Here is a 16,846-nt window from a genome sequence, read left to right as displayed (position 1 = left end):
TCCTGACTCCTTTTGTGATTGTGGCAAGTAATTACTTGGAATTTCAGTCTGCAAGTGCCTTCTTCCTGCCTCGCAGGGTGGTGATCAGTAATGGGATGGGTACCTATAGAAAACTGCTGAGTGCCAGTATTTCTGATAAGTCATTTTTGTTGCTTTGGACCTTTTAATCTCATAACTTTTTTTTCAATTTTGATAGCATTATCTCTGGTGATCTTCTTATTAACAAATTAATGTAAAGCATATCCTTACTTTGCCTGCCCCCCTTTTTGGGGGAGGGGGGAATAGTTGCACCAATATGTATATAGTGAGTACACAATCAAGTTGGTTAAAAAAATTACAACTTACTTAGTTTACTAGGGGTTGATGTTGGAAAAAAGATGAAAATCTAGCAAAATATTTTTAAGCTTGAATTAGTTTTGGACTAATTATATTACAGTATTTAAGATACCAAAGTGATTCATGTAGTGCTTGAAAAATGGCTTTCGTCTCATTGGGAATAATTATAAATGTACATCTATTTCTTTAACAATTTTAGTTCTTTAATACTATTTAATGTTGAAGTTGAGTACTCCATATTTGAGAAAGTTAGACTTGAAGTTTATGTGGGTGTTTAGCACATAATAATTAAATAGTCATGTACATTACTAGGTAGAAACTTCAGAATGTGATTCCATTGCAAAGTTGGTCTTCATTTGTGCAGTGAAGTTCGGATCCATACATAATGCTACAGACTTCTAAACGTCATCGCTTTAACATAACTCTTACAAAATGATTAAATTGGTTCCCTGTAAACTTTCCCTTAATTTTTTTTGATTTCCAGTCTTGTAGACAGTTGGCACATTTTAAATAATTTACATCATTTAAGATGTAGACATAAGTCATTTCTGATCAGTTATCACAAGAGAAAGATGTGTTCATTCATCAGACCAAATTTTTAAATAATTATAGAAGAAAGCAGTGTTTTCAGTTCCATTTGTATGTTACTGAACAATATATGCTGCTAATATCAGTTAAGGCCAGGAACATTTTATTTATAAAAATGAGCAAAAACATGGAAAAAGTCATTAGGCAGCTAGAAATTTAACATTCATCTTCACTGTCAAGTATCACAAACTGTCTACTTGTTTCATTTAGAAAACTTTTTCAGAATGTTCATTTGGTGTTTTCTTGCCTTGTTGTAGGCCAGCACCCTCTTTTAATGTTAAAGAGTACATGGAATGCCAACATTCTCCATATTCTTTTTTACTTTGCTGCAGTGTATTCTTAGATGAAAAAGTATGAGACTTTATTATTAGTAAAAAAAAATTTAAATGGTTGTTGATTTGAAAGAAGCTTTATTTTCTGGAATGAAATGATTTGGACATGACCTGATGAATATTGTTTACTTTTGTAGTCTCATTAATTAGCTTTTTGTTGAACTGTATACACACTGGTGTAAAGATTTGAAGATATTAGAGAATGGAAACAAAATCGGAAACCTGCATTATTGGGGATTTGTATTATACTCTGCACAGTTGCCCTTTTTTTTAGGAGTGTTTCCTGGAAAAGAGGGGCGGATGAACCTGGAAGTAAGTAAAAGTAATTTTAGGTGTGTAGCAACAAGGCAGTTGGTATCCAAGCATCAGCTAACTTTTCTCTGTCCACCAACACTGCATGGCCTGCACCAAGTAAGGAACTGAACCAGGGGTATGTTTTTACCTCCACAGCTGCCTCCTTCCATCAGAGTACCATGTTGAACTTAATGTCTAGTCACACTTCATTGGCATGTTTTCTCCCCAGCAGATAATTAAAAAGCTGGGAAAAAATAACAGTACACAGTTTTACTATGGTGTAAAACCAAGATTTAAAAATTCAGTATTAACTTATCAGTAGAGGAGATTAATGTATACTATTTCTAGAGCTACCAAAATTTTTGACTGCCTCTGTTGATAAGTTAATGACTTTTGCTTACATTTGCTAGAGAATGTAAATCTAGAATGTTTAATAACAAGGGGAAATATAACATGATTTGGAGATGTATGTTATAAATTTTAAAAAAATGGACATAAAGATCAACAGTAGAATTCAGTGGTTTGTTACATGTACGTGGATGCCCTTTAAAAAGAGGCATCACGTAGTTCTTAACGTGTGAAAATAACTGTTGACCGTGCTAATGTACATAGTTGTGCATCTTACGACATTAAGTGGTTTGCTGCTTTGATGGAAATTATGGTTCAGTGGGTTGGATACAAGAGAGATGACTGTTCACAGAATAACCTGTGAACTTTCACCCCTCTGTATGGAAACTTGTTTCAGGGCCAAATCCTTGTAGCTGTCTTCTTGCCCCGGTCAGTGCCAGCCCTACTATTCACAACACTGCTGCTACCGAGGCCTAGGTATGTAAACGTTTAAGGAGTTTTTTAAAAGTCTTTTTAACATCAAGTTAGGTTTTAAAAGAATTCAAAATTCAGTTTGGTATAATTACAGGGTATTTTATGTGTTATCTTTTTGCTTCATAGGGATTTTCTAAGTAAAAAATTTATACTTGATTTATGGTAGAATGGGGGGAAAAAACTTTGGATGATAACAGTATGCTTCTTCAGTGTCCAGACTATTTCTGAATGATTTCTAGGCTTTATTCATTAACTAGGTACACCTGGGACAATTAATATTATTGACTGTTTTAACATTGCCTTCTTTTTATTTTGCAAGCTAAGAAGAGATACCAGTGAACCTAAATAGTGGACGAAAACAGGAGTGTTCTAATTTTTTTTTTGGAGGGGGGCACAAGGGCCACCGTTTTAAAACTGCCATTTGACTTATTTGACTTTGAAAATACTGTTATGTTTATGTGAAAATAATTAGAACATACACACTACAGTATGTATATAAGTATAGAAGCATTTAATTGCTGTAACTATAACAGATCTAGAAGTAAAATAAGCTTTCTTTCTTTAAAAAAAGTTGCACTGAGTTTGTAGTCAAATTCTAACTATAAAATGGGGATATTTTACCTTTCTTTCTTTGGATAGGATCAGTTCTTAAGAGCAGCCCCAGTAACTGGAGGAATGGGAGCCGTTTTGATGAGAAAAATGGGCTGGAAAGAAGGAGAAGGATTAGGAAAAAACAAAGAAGGAAATAAGGAACCTATCCTGGTTGATTTTAAGACAGATCGAAAAGGTAAGTTTTTTTAGAATGTTTATTATACCTCCTCTAACATTTAGGATTTCATTACTATCATAAATTCTTCTGATGTCAGTGATCCTGAACTGGAGGCACTTCTTACAGTATATATAGCTTTTTGTTAGAAAAAAATGTTTAACCCATTTTCAGAAGCTTTATATATAGATGGAGACACTAATTTGAGCGTAAAAGGCAACAACTTTTGTTATGTGCAATATATGATTAAGTTTTTAATTAGATTTCATATTTAGATAGAATTTCCATTTTGTTTTCTCTTGACAGGGAACATGTGCTTGTTTTTGTTTCTAGGATTTATTTTTTCTTTCAAAGATATTTATCCCACATATTCTCATTTTCCTATTAGAGAGTTCTGTTTAGTCTTCACTTTCTAAACCCCTTTTGCACATCCCTTTTTTCAAGCTCAGTAATTGAGTTCTGTTGGGTTGGGACTGGAGAGTAGACCCACTGCTGACAGCAGTGTTACCTCTTCACATTGCATTTCTTCCCTTGGAATAATGTCTATTGTAGAATCACATGGGGCTGCCAGCTAAATGTGATTTCAATAGCTTGTTTAAACCTGATTTTTAAAAACTGGAAAATTTAAAACTAATTTATTTTCCTTATCTTTGTAATCAGAAAGTTAAGTTGAAGTTAATGCAGTTAAATTATTGTCCTAATGAATTTGGAAACCAACTAGCTCTGACTAAATTATGTATTTTAAAAAATGTTTTGCATCAGAATTTCTACATTGTCATCTACCAAGAATAATATGTTGCCATTTTATTTCAAATTGGAGAGAATTTATTGTAATAGTGATACTCGGAAATAGGCTGGAAATAACACAATCATCCAATAATGCAGCATTATTGCAAACTTTAAATTAGAAAACGACACTGTACTTATTGTCACATTGACATTATACTGCTATACAAGTTGCGTAGATTGTGTGTGTCATAAAAGGTGGTTTATGAGAAGACAACATCTGTGGGTGCATTGCATAATTCCAGGGAATAGTCCCTTTGGAATTGTGCAGTGTGGCCTGGGTTTGGGAAAGCATAGTGGCAGAATTGGCAAAGAACTGGTTGAAAAATTCCCCCTAGGATTTAAATGATTTTAGTTAGGAATGTAGCTAAATAAACCCCTTTTGGAAAGTGAGGCTGTTGGTCTTTTGAGTACATCTCACGTTTGAAGTCAGAAAGGGCTTGTTGGCTGGAAAAAGAAATGGACCCATTTATCCACGAGAGCCTTTCTCACTTTTTTTTGGCCTAAAATCCTCGACTTCTGGGGAACATACTTAAACTGAGCATCATTTTTCAAGGGATGAGAAACCTTTAGAAATCATTTGCAAAGAGCCACTACTTTTTAAACTTAGGAAGAAACAGATCTGGGGTTGTTGATAATTATAGCAATTTATGTATTCACATTAACTTCTCTGAAAATTTTAATTTTGTACAATTTCCAATACTAAGATAAATGAAGACAATGTATAGATTTACGTATTGAAACAACAAAATAGAAGTCAAGATCAAGGGTAGTGGGTGGGTGTTGACTTCTATTTGAGGGCCGGGATTGAGGTTCAGTTTCCTATAGAGGGAGTAGTTGTTTCGCTATATTGTAATTTTAAACGCTTTGAAATTTATTCAGTGATCATTGTTTTTTTCTAAGGTCTTGTTGCAGTAGGAGAAAGAGCACAAAAGAGGTCTGGAAACTTCTCTGCCGCAATGAAAGATCTGTCAGGTGAGAGTACAGTTTTGAATTTCTTCTTGTTCCACCTTCCCCTTGAATTCAAATTTGTTGCCTCAGATGTGGAGATAATTATAACTGGTTATTTTTTTCTCTGCAGGCAAACATCCTGTGTCTGCCTTGATGGAAATCTGTAATAAGAGAAGGTGGCAACCACCTGAATTTCTCTTGGTCCATGATAGTGGCCCTGATCATCGCAAACATTTTCTCTTTAGGGTAAATATGAATTTCTGCATTAATTGTATACATTTGTTAATTTGATAACTTGATGTTAGAGGGTGAGGGATAAGCATTATATGATCACAGGATTAATGTTTGTGGGTTGGGAGTGTGTATATGTGTATATGCTTTAATGTGACCTGTTAATATCCTATTATTTTTTAAATGTTGGCGGGAAAGATGTGGGCAAAATCTGGTGAACAATTTGTTGACCTTTTCTAGTGGAATGTGGGGAACTAATTGTTTTTATCAGGCTTCCCTCCCGCCGTGCCCCCCCCGCCCCCCGCGCTTCAATTTGGAGACCTGCTCTTAATTTGCAGTCAAGTCCCTTTTCCCAAATGATTTGCTTCTTTTAGGGTTGAGATTTATTTGACTTACATGGTATGGGTTTTATATTTTTGTAAATTATCTTTCTAGCATTTAGTGAAAAAATTACAAAGCTAATAGATATTAAAGTTTGATGCTGTTCTTATTGTATGTTTTTCTTGAATAGGTATTGAGAAATGGAAGCCCTTACCAGCCCAATTGTATGTTTTTCTTGAATAGGTATTGATAAATGGAAGCGCTTACCAGCCCAGCTTTGCCAGCCCTAATAAGAAGCATGCTAAAGCCACAGCAGCTACTGTGGTTCTTCAAGCAATGGGCCTTGTACCAAAGGACCTCATGGCTAATGCCACTTGCTTCAGGAGTGCCTCACGTAGATAGATTGAGGTTTTATATTAATCATTTCAGATAATTTTACTCTGCATCAAAATGTATTTCCTCTTTAATGTTGTAAATATTTGGCAATTTAAGACATTGTGTAAAAAGCAATCTGTACAAACATCTCCAGGCTTTGATTTTTGTACCATGGAAATTGTATTTAACCATACAAGGTTTTGGTATGTTTATATTGTTTACCTTAGTGATGTATTTGTTTAAGTGGCTAACATCCAAACGATTGTTTGAAGGCATCCGTAATCTTCAGTGTGGAATGTTAAATAACGCTTTTATACTGTATTTTGTACTATGATGTCAACTCCCCTTACTTATGGCTAGGCTGCTGTAACACTTGCCTGTAGTCAGTGAAGGGCTGTGCACCTTGTACTAGTTCACAATGGGTTCTGCTGGACAGATACTGGGCCAGTGTTATTGAGGTAATCAAGCAAGATCTGTTCCACAGGGCTAACGCCTCTGTATCCCCTTTAAATTTTGTAGAGGTTATAAAAAAAAGAAAGTGGTATGTTGTGTGATGGTCAGCACTAAGTCCTGCGTTTCTGTCAAAAGCCACTTGGGCCATGAATGAGAAGGGAGTTAAAATGAAGTCTGACTAGAATTTTACTGCAGAGGCCAAGTACATTTAGTATGGCATTGAGTTGTGATATAGTTTTACTTTGATGTGCATTTTGAATTTCAGCTACACCTAGATAGACGTAAAATGATAATTAAAATGCTGTAACCAACTTATCTAATAAAATCGGCTCCCAGCCACTATTTTGTTGACTATGAGAAAGTTTAAGTTTATGTTAATTTTTAGGGTCTGATAGAATATTTCATGTGTATTACAGTGGTATTCATATGCTATGTCTCTAAACTTTATTTTCAAAAGCTTAAGGCCCAAATATAAACTTCTCTGGAATAAATGTGGTGGTTTATTTTCTGGATTACAAAGTGAACACATACTTCTTCACTACTATTACTTCTTTACCCAATGCTTTTGATTTCTAAGCACTTTTATTTAAGAAAATTTGAATTATATATATATATATATACACACACATACACAAATACCTACAAGAACATATTAAATACTACTTTGTCATGACAGCTGAGCATACTTTACAACTCTTAACCCTATTCTATATGGAATACAAAATACCCTTATCTGAGTTAACATGCATTAAAACAAGTAATATGTATTGAGAATAGAGGAATTGTAAACAGGTAGGAAAACAACTAAGGTGGAAGCGTCAACAATCAGCTCAGTAGATACTGTCTACATTTGTTTTCTACCTTTATAACTAGAACTTGCTAATAATCCTAAGGAAATTGTTAAAGATAGTTTTCCCTGATGCTGTTAGTCACAATGGCATGAGATAATTGATACTAAGCCTCAACTTCCATTTGCAAGGAAACACTCAGTTTTCTACCCAATTTATAATTAGGTTAATGGATCTAGAATTTTCATTCAAGGTTTTTGAAGTTTTTTGTTTTTGTTTTTTTTTTGTGGTACGCGGGCCCCTCACTGTTGTGGCCTCTCCCGTTGCGGAGCACAGGCTCCGGACGGGCAGGCTCAGCGGCCACGGCCCACGGGTCCAGCCGCTCCGCGGCATGTGGGATCCTCCCGGACCGGGGCACGAACCCGTGTCCCCTGCATCGGCAGATGGACTCTCAACCACTGCACCACCAAGGAAGCCCGGTTTTTGAAGTTTTTAAAAAGTTTATCTTCATATCTGAATATTTAATCAAAAGAGTAAAAACAAATGTTGATTTTGAAACCTTAATCCTATTTACTGCTTAGTGCATGTAATAAAAATATTGTAAAAGGTTAATGTTTGTAAACATTTGAGTATTTTTAAAGCTATATTCCTTTAAACTTCCAAAGTGAACTTTAAAGCCAAAGATACAAGTATCTTGAATTTCCTTGCTAGAAGGCTTTTTTCCTCAAAGATTCCGTTTAGGCTTACTTTGGTGTTCAGGATCTCCAATTATAAATGTAGTCACTCATTGCCACATGCCGTAAAGATGATTTCCCCAGTATCGGTGTTTGACTAAGGTGGTCCAGAGTTTTAGGGTGCAATCCACAGTTGGCAAGCTCCTCATGAACAGCCTCCTGTGGAAATTGGTATGCAAGTCAGTAAAAGCACTGTCAGAGTCCTTGAACACTGATGAGTTTTTAAAATTACCATGGGCTCTTTGACAAATAGATGCCTTATTCAGTAAGGGCAAATTCATTGTTATCATTATCAATAGAAGCTCATCCTAAGAATTTCTGCATAATGACAGCACCCAAAAATAATAATTTTGGTTATTTTTATAAGTCTGGCAAACGGATGAAAATAGTTTTAAAGGTCTCATTACCTCTAAGTAAAAAGCTATATGTCCAAAATTAAAGGCAGATATGTTGTAAAGCAGCCACTTCAATTTTATTAAAGTGTGGATACATATCTAGAAACTGCTGGATCACATGAAACAAGCAGCTCATCCCTCCGCGAATCTAAGAAAAAGTTTTATAGAAAAAAAGGCCTATGCGGCTAAATAAACACCCATAATTATTTATTTACCCCCGCCCCCACAGTAAGCAAGCAGGCACTGTTAGGTTCTGGATCTGAGAGGACAATGAAAACTTGCCTTTTGTTTGGGAAGTTCTTTAGTCAGTGTTGAATGCAACAGCCTGAATTCATAAAATTTACCTCATACACAAAAAAACTTTATAGTCATTATCCCTTCCCTCTTAGTAATTGTAATTGATAATATTAAGCAGTACAGTTTAATAACTTGAAACACCAGTTTGGCTCATCATAAATGACTGACTTCATCCATTTAGTTTGAGAAAACTGCAACTAAATGTGTTTACCAGCTGTCTACTTACCTTATCCAGTACTTTATCCTTTGGTGGGCAGATATTAAATACAGCAGTTGGCTCATGTGTATACAGTCCTGCAGAAAATGACCCACTCTGTGAAGATCTGAGTAGCATAGTCATTGAATGTAGAGAATGAGGCATGACAGGACCTGTAATCTCCAAACTAAATTGATCTCTGTATCCAGAAGGAGCTTGTGTCTTCACGTTTACACTTCGCGCCTTCAAAAATAATTTAAAGAAAATTATGGTCATCTCTCAAGCTTTTGTCCCTAACTAAAAATGTGATCAATAACTTCTCATTTGGGTATTCCTCTCTTTAACAGTTAAGGAACAAAAGTAGTTCATAAGACATCAAAAGAATGTTACATGAGTAAAAAATGTTCAGTAATTCTGTTTCCAGCATCCTCTCCTCCAAATTATGAGGCTGTCAATTTAAGTATTCTAGAGAATGTAACTTTAATATGGTATCCTTTCTGATTAATGCACTTTCAATGCATAATATTAGGAAAATAAAAATTAGATTCTGTTGCTATTACCTTCAGCATATGTAACACACATGAAAATTACATGTGTAATTCTTCAACAATATGGATATATAGTTATTCTTTTCACTTATCCATGATCCAGTTTTTGAGACCACCTATAATTTAACATAACATTCTTGGCTCTATTCTTTCACTGGTTATGAAAGACAAACTTTAAGAAAGCAACTTTTCCTTATGGCAATAATTCAAATATAACTTTTCATATAATTCCTTTGATAATAACTTTATATCAAGGAATTTTTTTACTGGGAGGAAAGAAAAAGAAAATATGCACCATGTAAAAATGTCAGGAGTTACTAAAATACCAAGAATTTATCCTATCAAAAAAGGAAAAGTATGTCTTTAAAAGCTAGGTTATGAGGATCAGTGTAGAATTTCTTTTTTTTTTTTTTTATTACCTTAAGCATTTGCATTGTGGCGCCTCGGAAAGCTATAGGTGATAAGAGGGTTGGTGGAAGTCCTGCCTGGGGACCTGAGGTAGCAATTAAACTCTTACAGTTGATCAAAAAATTTAGCAATGTAAAGGTATTCGTTCCCTTCACCAACACAACAGACTCGGGTCTGTGATCCATTTGTACTTCATGTATCTCTTTACGCCTGGACATGACAATCAAGGAAACTGCAAAGGCAAATCCCATACCAAAAGGAACAGCAGTTATCTTAATCCTGAATCACCTGGAACCCTCTTCCCCCACTCCAAACTGGAAATGCTCTTGCTAATCCTCTTCACTGCAATTATAAGGCATCTAATGATCAAAATGATTTTTTTGACCATCTGAATTAGCTAGAAATTGATACCTAACAAAAACTGATTTCTTCTCTAGTCAAAAATACGTTCCAGTTCCCTCACAAACTTAACCAAAATAGAATATTTTCACTTAAAAAAGTTTAATAATTGTTCATGGCTTTTTGGTACTTAGGGGTTTTTAATGTCATGATGGAGTATCAGTTTTAATATCTTAAAGATAGTTTAAGATTATAGTTAAATAAAACTGTCAGTCAGTATTACATTGCTCAAGGGAATTCCCCGGCGGTCCAGTGGTTAGGAATCTGCGCTTCCACTTCAGGGGGCAGCTGGTCGGGGAACTAAGATCCTGCATGCTGTGTGGCACGGCCAAAAAAAAAAAAAAAAAAATTACACTGCTAACTTAATTCAATGAAAATAAATTCTAGTTAACAGCAACTGAAAGGATACAGCTTGATAGAAAGTACATCTGGTTTTTTAATTTTATCTTGCACACCCATCTCTTCCAGCCAGGAAAAACTTTCTTCTTCATCCTCATCGCTGACTGCTTGCTCCCTAGGAAATTGCTATAGTCAGTCAGGGTTCCCATTTCCTAAAGCTATTTCCTCTACACTGAATCCATAAGTCACCAGATGATGTAAAAGGTTATTTTAATCACATACTCCCCATGTTCCAAGCTTGTTCCAGACTCTTTCCTCTTCTCATGGCCACTTTCTTTTATTAAAGGCAAAGAAAATTCAATACCTACATGAAAAAAGAAAAATGTAACTATGTTTTCTTTAATATAATCTGAAGGAATTAAACAGGCATGCCTGACTTGTAGAGAGTATATTTGAAAATGAGTTTTTACTCCTGATGTATTAAAGCAGTACTTTTCATGCTTTCTTGACGGCAGCTCACAACACACATATCTCCTTGAAACAAATGGTTCAGGACAATACATAGTCTCACTACATGTGGTACTCTTTCATCAAGTATATACTACTCTATTTCATTTTTTTTATAAGGTGCTGAATGAGTCCACTGAATAGATTTCATGACCCACTAATGAGTTGACCCTCTTTAAAGATCATGTTATCAAAAGGGGGTAGATAATTTGTACTATAAAAGAATTTCTATAGGAGTATATTCAGATTGGGACATTCCAGCTTGATATATGTTTAGAGATCAGAGAAGGGAACACAACTTAAAGCTATGTATAATGGACAGCTTAATTAAACGCTGGAAAAAAAATCAAAAAAATGAATAAAATAATTCTTAAAACAATTAGATAAAACTGGTAGAAGATAATTCAACTGCTAAAAGACAGTTCAAATTTTAGCTTTTAAGGAGTGTGTACTATATAGTGTGGTATTCTCACTTTAAACCTATAGTTTTACCTTCGTTTTTCATAGCTTCTCTTATACCTCTAGTTGTAGGAGACATGAGAGCCGTGATTACATCATCTCCTACTAATCCCGCTGCACGGAACAGGATAGTAAACTGATAGGTACAAACGTAGAAATAGGGGCAAAGTTTTGTCTTCAGCAGATTATACAGAGAAGTAAAGCTCACACACCTATGAAGAAAAACATTTTTCTTTAGGCATTGTTAAAACTAACTCAACATCTAAAATTTTTTTTGTATAATTTAATTTGATACTCACCTGATTTAAAACACAAATATTACAGATAATGGTCTGAATTTTTGCCATGACATAGAACTTGGCTTTTTAAAGGACTGAAATTGGTCACAGGACTCACTGATGACTTCTAAATACTTTAACGAACAGTGTTTACCATTTAAACACTAGCCATTTTTTCTTTAAACAAAATTTAATTGATAACTGGTTGCTGACTTTTGTTTTTTAAATAAATTTATTTTATTTATTTTTGGCTGTGTTGGGTCTTTGTTGCTGCGCACGGGCTTTTCTCTGGTTGCAGCAAGCGGGGGGCTACTCTTTGTTGCGGTGCGTGGGCTTCTCATTGCAGTGGCTTCTCTTGTTGCGGAGCACGGGGGCTCTAGGTGTGCGGGCTTCGGTAGCTGCGGCACACGGGCTTCAGTAGTTGCGGCCCGCCGGCTTAGTTGCTCCGCGGCATGTGGGATCGTCCCGGACCAGGGATCGAACCCGTGTCCCCTGCATTGGCAGGCGGATTCTTAACCACTTCGCTACCAGGGAAGCCCTGGTTGCTGACTTTTTTAAAGCTTTTTTTTTTTTTTTTTTGCGGTATGCGGGCCTCTCACTGTTGTGGCCTCTCCCATTGCAGAGCACAGGCTCCGGACGCGCAGGCTCAGCGGCCATGGCTCACGGGCCCAGCCGCTCCGTGGCATGTGGGATCCTCCCGGACCGGGGCACGAACCCGTGTCCCCTGCATCGGCAGGCGGACTCTCAACCACTGCACCCCCAGGGAAGCCCTGGTTGCTGACTTTTAATAAGTAGCTTCCACTGATGAGAAGGGAAGCAGCTACTGGCAAAAAGTATAATAACGTTAAAGAATTAGGTCTCTATATATTTATCAAACACTTATATATATATTCCACAACTACGTAAAGAGTGAACAAGAGCTGGGAATTCCCTCCCCGTCTGGTGGTTAGTACTCTGCGCTTCCACTGCAGGGAGCATGGGTTCGATCCCTTTGGTCAGGGAACTAAGATCCCACAAGCCGTGCAGTGTGGTCAAAAAAAAATTAAAATTAAAAAAAAGAGTGAATAAGAGCTAAAAAAAAGTAAACAATTAACATTTTTTTTCTTTTTGGCTGCACCACGCAGCATGTGGGATCTTAGTTCCCTGACCAGGATTGAACCTGGGCCACAGCAGTGAAAGCGCCAAGTCCCAACCACTTGACTGCCAGGGAATTCCCCAAAAGTAAACAATTTAAATGTTAGTTATTACAGTTTAAATAAAATAATTCAGAAGGACACAGAAATCCATCTACTACTGCTCATCTCCACATCATAAATAAAATAAGGAGAAAATACTGCTAAAATGGGTTGCACAAATTTTTACTAATCTTACCAGTCACTCATTAAAATGTGTTGCAGGGTTTCATCATTTGACCAAGGGTTTGTCTTTCCAGCCATTTTTCTGTCAGCTCCAATACGAGGGAACAATGGTAGCCACGACAAGGCAGGGTGGAGCCAATAGATAAGGCTCTGCTGGAAGGCACAACGGAGCTCAGTGGAGAGTTTGGGATCCTAAAATACAAAGATGATAATTCAACAGTTCTTGCCCCAGTAGAAATACAGAATTTAATTAAAAAGACACTGAATATACCAAACACTTAGGATCTTTACTGCTTCCTGTAAGAAAGTGTTAATAACTGTTACAGGGGCTAAAATGTAGTTTATTATTGTTTGGGAAAACCTTCCTTCCCAGCCATTACAGTCTGTTAAACCACATACCAGAAGGGATGCTTAGACGCAGATGGGAATATTCGCCTGTCTCTACCATCCTTGAGAACAGTGACTATCACTCTTTATCACCAGGGCGGGTGGTGGTGGTGGTGGGAGGGGGTGGTGGTGGTGGGAGGGGGTGGTGGTGGTGGGAGGGGGTGGCGGCCGCGGCGGGGGTGGGTGGGTGGGTGGATGTGTGTGTGTGCGTGTGTATGTGTAACACTATATTCAACCCCCTCCCCTCATAGCACTGTTTCAAAAGTAGCCAATAAAAACCGATAATCCCAATCACAAATCATATGGATCTATTTATCAAAAAAGATGTACCAAGGCCTCTTTCAGGTAATCTTTTAACCTAGTTTGAGTTGATGAGCTGCTTGAAAGTAATGCAATTACATTTCTCTCTAAAACCTTTCTAGCACTCATTAACTCTTGTAAATTTACAACAGACCATCACCCAGGTGGTAAGAATTAGTGCATTTAAAAAATACAGTATACATTATGTGAGAAAACCAGTAAAATAACCAATCTGTCTTTGCAATCCTACTCCTCAACTGCTTTTCATTTCCTTATATTTTCTTTCTCAAAAGGCCTTAGAAAAGGATAGTGTAGTTCAAACAATTCCTGCCTGCAGCAGTGACTAATTCTCAGGACAGGTCTATAAATTTAACAGGCAGTTACTAAATCTGATTTAAAAAACAGTATGAAAGCAGCATTTGAGAAACAAAAAATTTCCCAAGTCTCTGTGTCTTTAAATGTCAAAAGAAAAACTTAATGGAAGGAAATATCTCTGATATTTTGCAGAGAAGTACATTTTACACTTAATTTGTTACTTTTAAGCATAGCTATTTTCTTACAGAATTACCTGTATACTTTGAGGCAAAGTAACTTCTGTTGCCCTACAATGCTGGATGACACCTTGAGCCTCTTCCTGTGCTTTCAAATGATCTGCCCAGGTAAAGGGTTGAGAAGAGGCGAAAAGGAGTCGAGTTTTAATACTCCAGTCCACAGGTAACTCAGTGCTTTCTGAGGATGGAATATCAGATTCGGAGAATGATACATGAGGAGTCTTTCAGAAAACAAAGAACACAAAAATTAGTAGAGTACCAAGGAAAAAACCCTTCAATTTATAGAATTCATCAACTAACATACTCATGACCACTGAAATTTCAAAATGTTATGAACGGTACAATAAATAACACTGAACATATACTACACACTGTGAAAGAGTCTGGAAAGAGCCACACTAAACCGTTAACAGTGATGCTATCTCTGGAAAGTGGGAATTTCTTGTTGAGGCTGGTGGAAGGGCAGGTTTCACTTTTTAGTTTATTATAGTTCTATATAGTTTAGTTACAAGAGACGTACTATTTTCACGATCATGATTTAAAAACATCTACTATTGATACTGCTATCAAAGCAGAAATCTTCCAAGTATTTTTTAAAAAGCACTTTTTAAGCCTCTAAAACTCTGGAACCAGGTCTAAGTTGCTCTTGCAGGTAACTTAGGTTGGGTTCTTAGAGGCCATATTTAAGAAGCATTTGCCGACCTCAAAAATTCCTCCCGAACTGTTTTGCTGTCAAGTCAGTATTCTCCACGTTACAATAATTCTTCTAGATGACATTATTAAAAAATAACGGGGAAGAGGGAACTATTTCCACGAGACCCGAAGGCCATTTATTTGCAAGGAAGGGAGACTGGGTCTTGGGAACTCTTCTAGCCTGCTCCCATTAGGACAATCTATGCATTTGTTAAACTATCACGAAAGAAGCAGCTGAGGAATGGAATCAAGAAGCGTTTCTGTGTGTATGGTGGTGGTAGGGAGGTTCAGTGATATACCACAACCCGTGGAACTCATTTGGGGATTTGGTTTGAAGATGCAGTGAAGGATTAAGTTCAAAAAGCAGCTGAGCCTGGAGGCACTGGCTCTGAGTGATGAGCTGGAGTTGTCACTACCTACAGAAGAGCGTGAAAACTGTTGGGGGCAGAAAGAAAACCCACATCTATGCCTGCTTTGGCACTGGTGCCATTATAAACATTACCACAACATAAAAGTCCTTTACCAAGGCTGATGCCTGCCATCTTTTCAACCCTGGTAGAGATGATCACTTGGGGCTCTCTGTGAAACTATTTTCCAGGTAAAACACTTCTGAGAAGTATACGCTTATGTTATAAGAATATACACTCTAATGACATTTAAAAAGTATTACCTGGGGTAATTCAGTAACGGCTGTTCTTTCAGGAATCTTCTCTTCCCAGAGCAAATCATTTTCTTGATTAGAATCTAAAAACTGAGGTTAAAAAATGGTCCTTTTAAATTATAAATGATGCTGGAGTTCGCTTTAAACATGTAGACCTTCACCTGGCATACAAGTTTCTCAGCAAGTGCAGGAATTCACGTGAGCGCAAATCAGTATAACAGAGGATTTCACTTGTTTTGTGCCTGAACCTTACTATCAAAATGGACCAAGAAAAGGGCAGGTGATTTGCGCAACTAAAAACTCAGTAATCAATAATCTCAGTTCAAAAGATCCAAAAGGTTGTGGGGTAAGACAAATACTAGTAAATTCTGACCCCATCAATACTCAACATTCCCCCAACCCCAGAATAATTTTGAGCGCGTGAGAAGGCAGGCACTGAATCACGCAGGAAAGAGGGTCCTGTAACCTTCCCATCAAACGGTGGCCTTCCAGGAGTAGTGCCAGGATTACTCGGAGCTCTCTTCCCACTGATCTCCAACCCCCCACCAGACGGCTGCAGCCCAAACTCCCCCGCCGCGCGCCGGGCGGGGCGGCGGGGTCCACTCCTCAGGACGGGAAGGCCCCGCAAGTCCCGCGGCAGCTTGCGAAGCGCACTTCACGCCGCCCCGACCTCGCAGGGCAGCCACCCCCAGGGCTCGGGGCCCCCTGAGGCCGCGGGCGGCTTCGGCTTCGCGCCCATTTCACTCCTGGAACGCGAGAACCCGCCATCTCTACTTCACAGCCGAATCGACCCACGAACTACGAGAGCCCCTCGGCTCCCAGGCACGAAGACACTCACCGGGCCCGGCGCCTCCTGCTGGCCGCGGGACGGCACGCTGGGAGGCTCGGCGGCGGCCCGCGGCCGGTTGTCCAGGCGGGCGAAGGGGTTCCTTCGGGATGCGGCCGGGCCGCCGCCGCCTCTGCCCGCTGCCGGGAAAGGGCGGAGGGGCAGCCCGGCCGTCAGGGCGGCGCGGCGGGTCGCCGGCTCGGGCCGCTCCTCGGTCGGGGAGGCGGCCCCAAGGCTCCGGCCCCTTTTCCGTCGGAGCCGCAATGTCTCTGGCGGCCTTTTGAAACTGGGCGAGTAGCCGGGCACCGACAGTGCCATCACGCGCCTCGGAGGCCGAAGACCCGACCCGCAGCAACCGCTGGCGCTTCCCGCGCGCCGCGGCCCCGCCCCGACGTAGCCCCGCCCCCGCGGCGTCTCTCGGCGCGTGTGCCGTACGGCGCTCGCGAGACCCCGCCCCCGGCTGTGTT

At 38.6% G+C, this 16,846-nt stretch overlaps 2 protein-coding genes across 4 annotated transcripts in view; one reads left to right on the top strand and one right to left on the bottom strand.

Moving 5' to 3' along the window:
* SON (SON DNA binding protein) overlaps window positions 1–6,616 on the top strand; it is a 31,268-nt gene extending 24,652 nt beyond the window's left edge. Inside the window, exons 9-12 of one of the 3 annotated variants that reach the window (XR_003792424.1) lie at window positions 2,296–2,375; window positions 3,012–3,159; window positions 4,828–4,899; window positions 5,006–5,120. Coding sequence is in view for 2 of the 3 variants with exons in the window: in XM_029215284.1 (XP_029071117.1) it covers window positions 3,012–3,159; window positions 4,828–4,899; window positions 5,006–5,121; window positions 5,671–5,829 (495 nt within the window). In the remaining variant the exon portion in view is untranslated. Of the gene's footprint in view, window positions 1–2,295; window positions 2,376–3,011; window positions 3,160–4,827; window positions 4,900–5,005; window positions 5,122–5,617 lie in introns of those variants that run through there. The other 2 variants (XM_029215284.1, XM_029215285.1) reach the window with 2 other exon arrangements.
* DONSON (downstream neighbor of SON) lies at window positions 5,900–16,710 on the bottom strand. Its single transcript, XM_029215289.1, has 10 exons — window positions 16,392–16,710; window positions 15,563–15,643; window positions 14,217–14,420; window positions 12,975–13,153; window positions 11,359–11,537; window positions 10,642–10,723; window positions 10,430–10,534; window positions 9,633–9,831; window positions 8,696–8,908; window positions 5,900–7,936 (listed from the first exon to the last, which is right to left on the bottom strand). The coding sequence occupies exons 1-10, from the start codon at window positions 16,695–16,697 to the stop codon at window positions 7,799–7,801; spliced, it is 1,686 nt and encodes a 561-aa protein (XP_029071122.1). The 5' UTR covers window positions 16,698–16,710; the 3' UTR covers window positions 5,900–7,798.
* Between the last annotated feature and the right edge of the window lie 136 nt (window positions 16,711–16,846).

The sequence above is a fragment of the Monodon monoceros genome, unplaced genomic scaffold (genome assembly GCF_005190385.1).
Source record: "Monodon monoceros isolate NGI ecotype Baffin Bay Population unplaced genomic scaffold, NGI_Narwhal_1 Super_Scaffold_11, whole genome shotgun sequence".
Taxonomy (NCBI): domain Eukaryota; kingdom Metazoa; phylum Chordata; class Mammalia; order Artiodactyla; family Monodontidae; genus Monodon; species Monodon monoceros.
Note: the sequence above shows the minus strand (reverse complement) of the source record. Positions and strands in the feature narration are given on the sequence as shown.

Coding starts and splice junctions, on each gene's coding strand:
- DONSON (XM_029215289.1), bottom strand. CDS start 16,697: ATGGCACTGTCGGTGCCCGGCTACTCGCCCAGTTTCAAAAGGCCGCCA. Junction 13,154..14,216: donor CTTTGCCTCAAAGTATACAG/GTAATTCTGTAA, acceptor TTTGTATTTTAG/GATCCCAAACTCTCCACTGA. Junction 10,724..11,358: donor AGAAGCTATGAAAAACGAAG/GTAAAACTATAG, acceptor TTTTTCATGTAG/GTATTGAATTTTCTTTGCCT.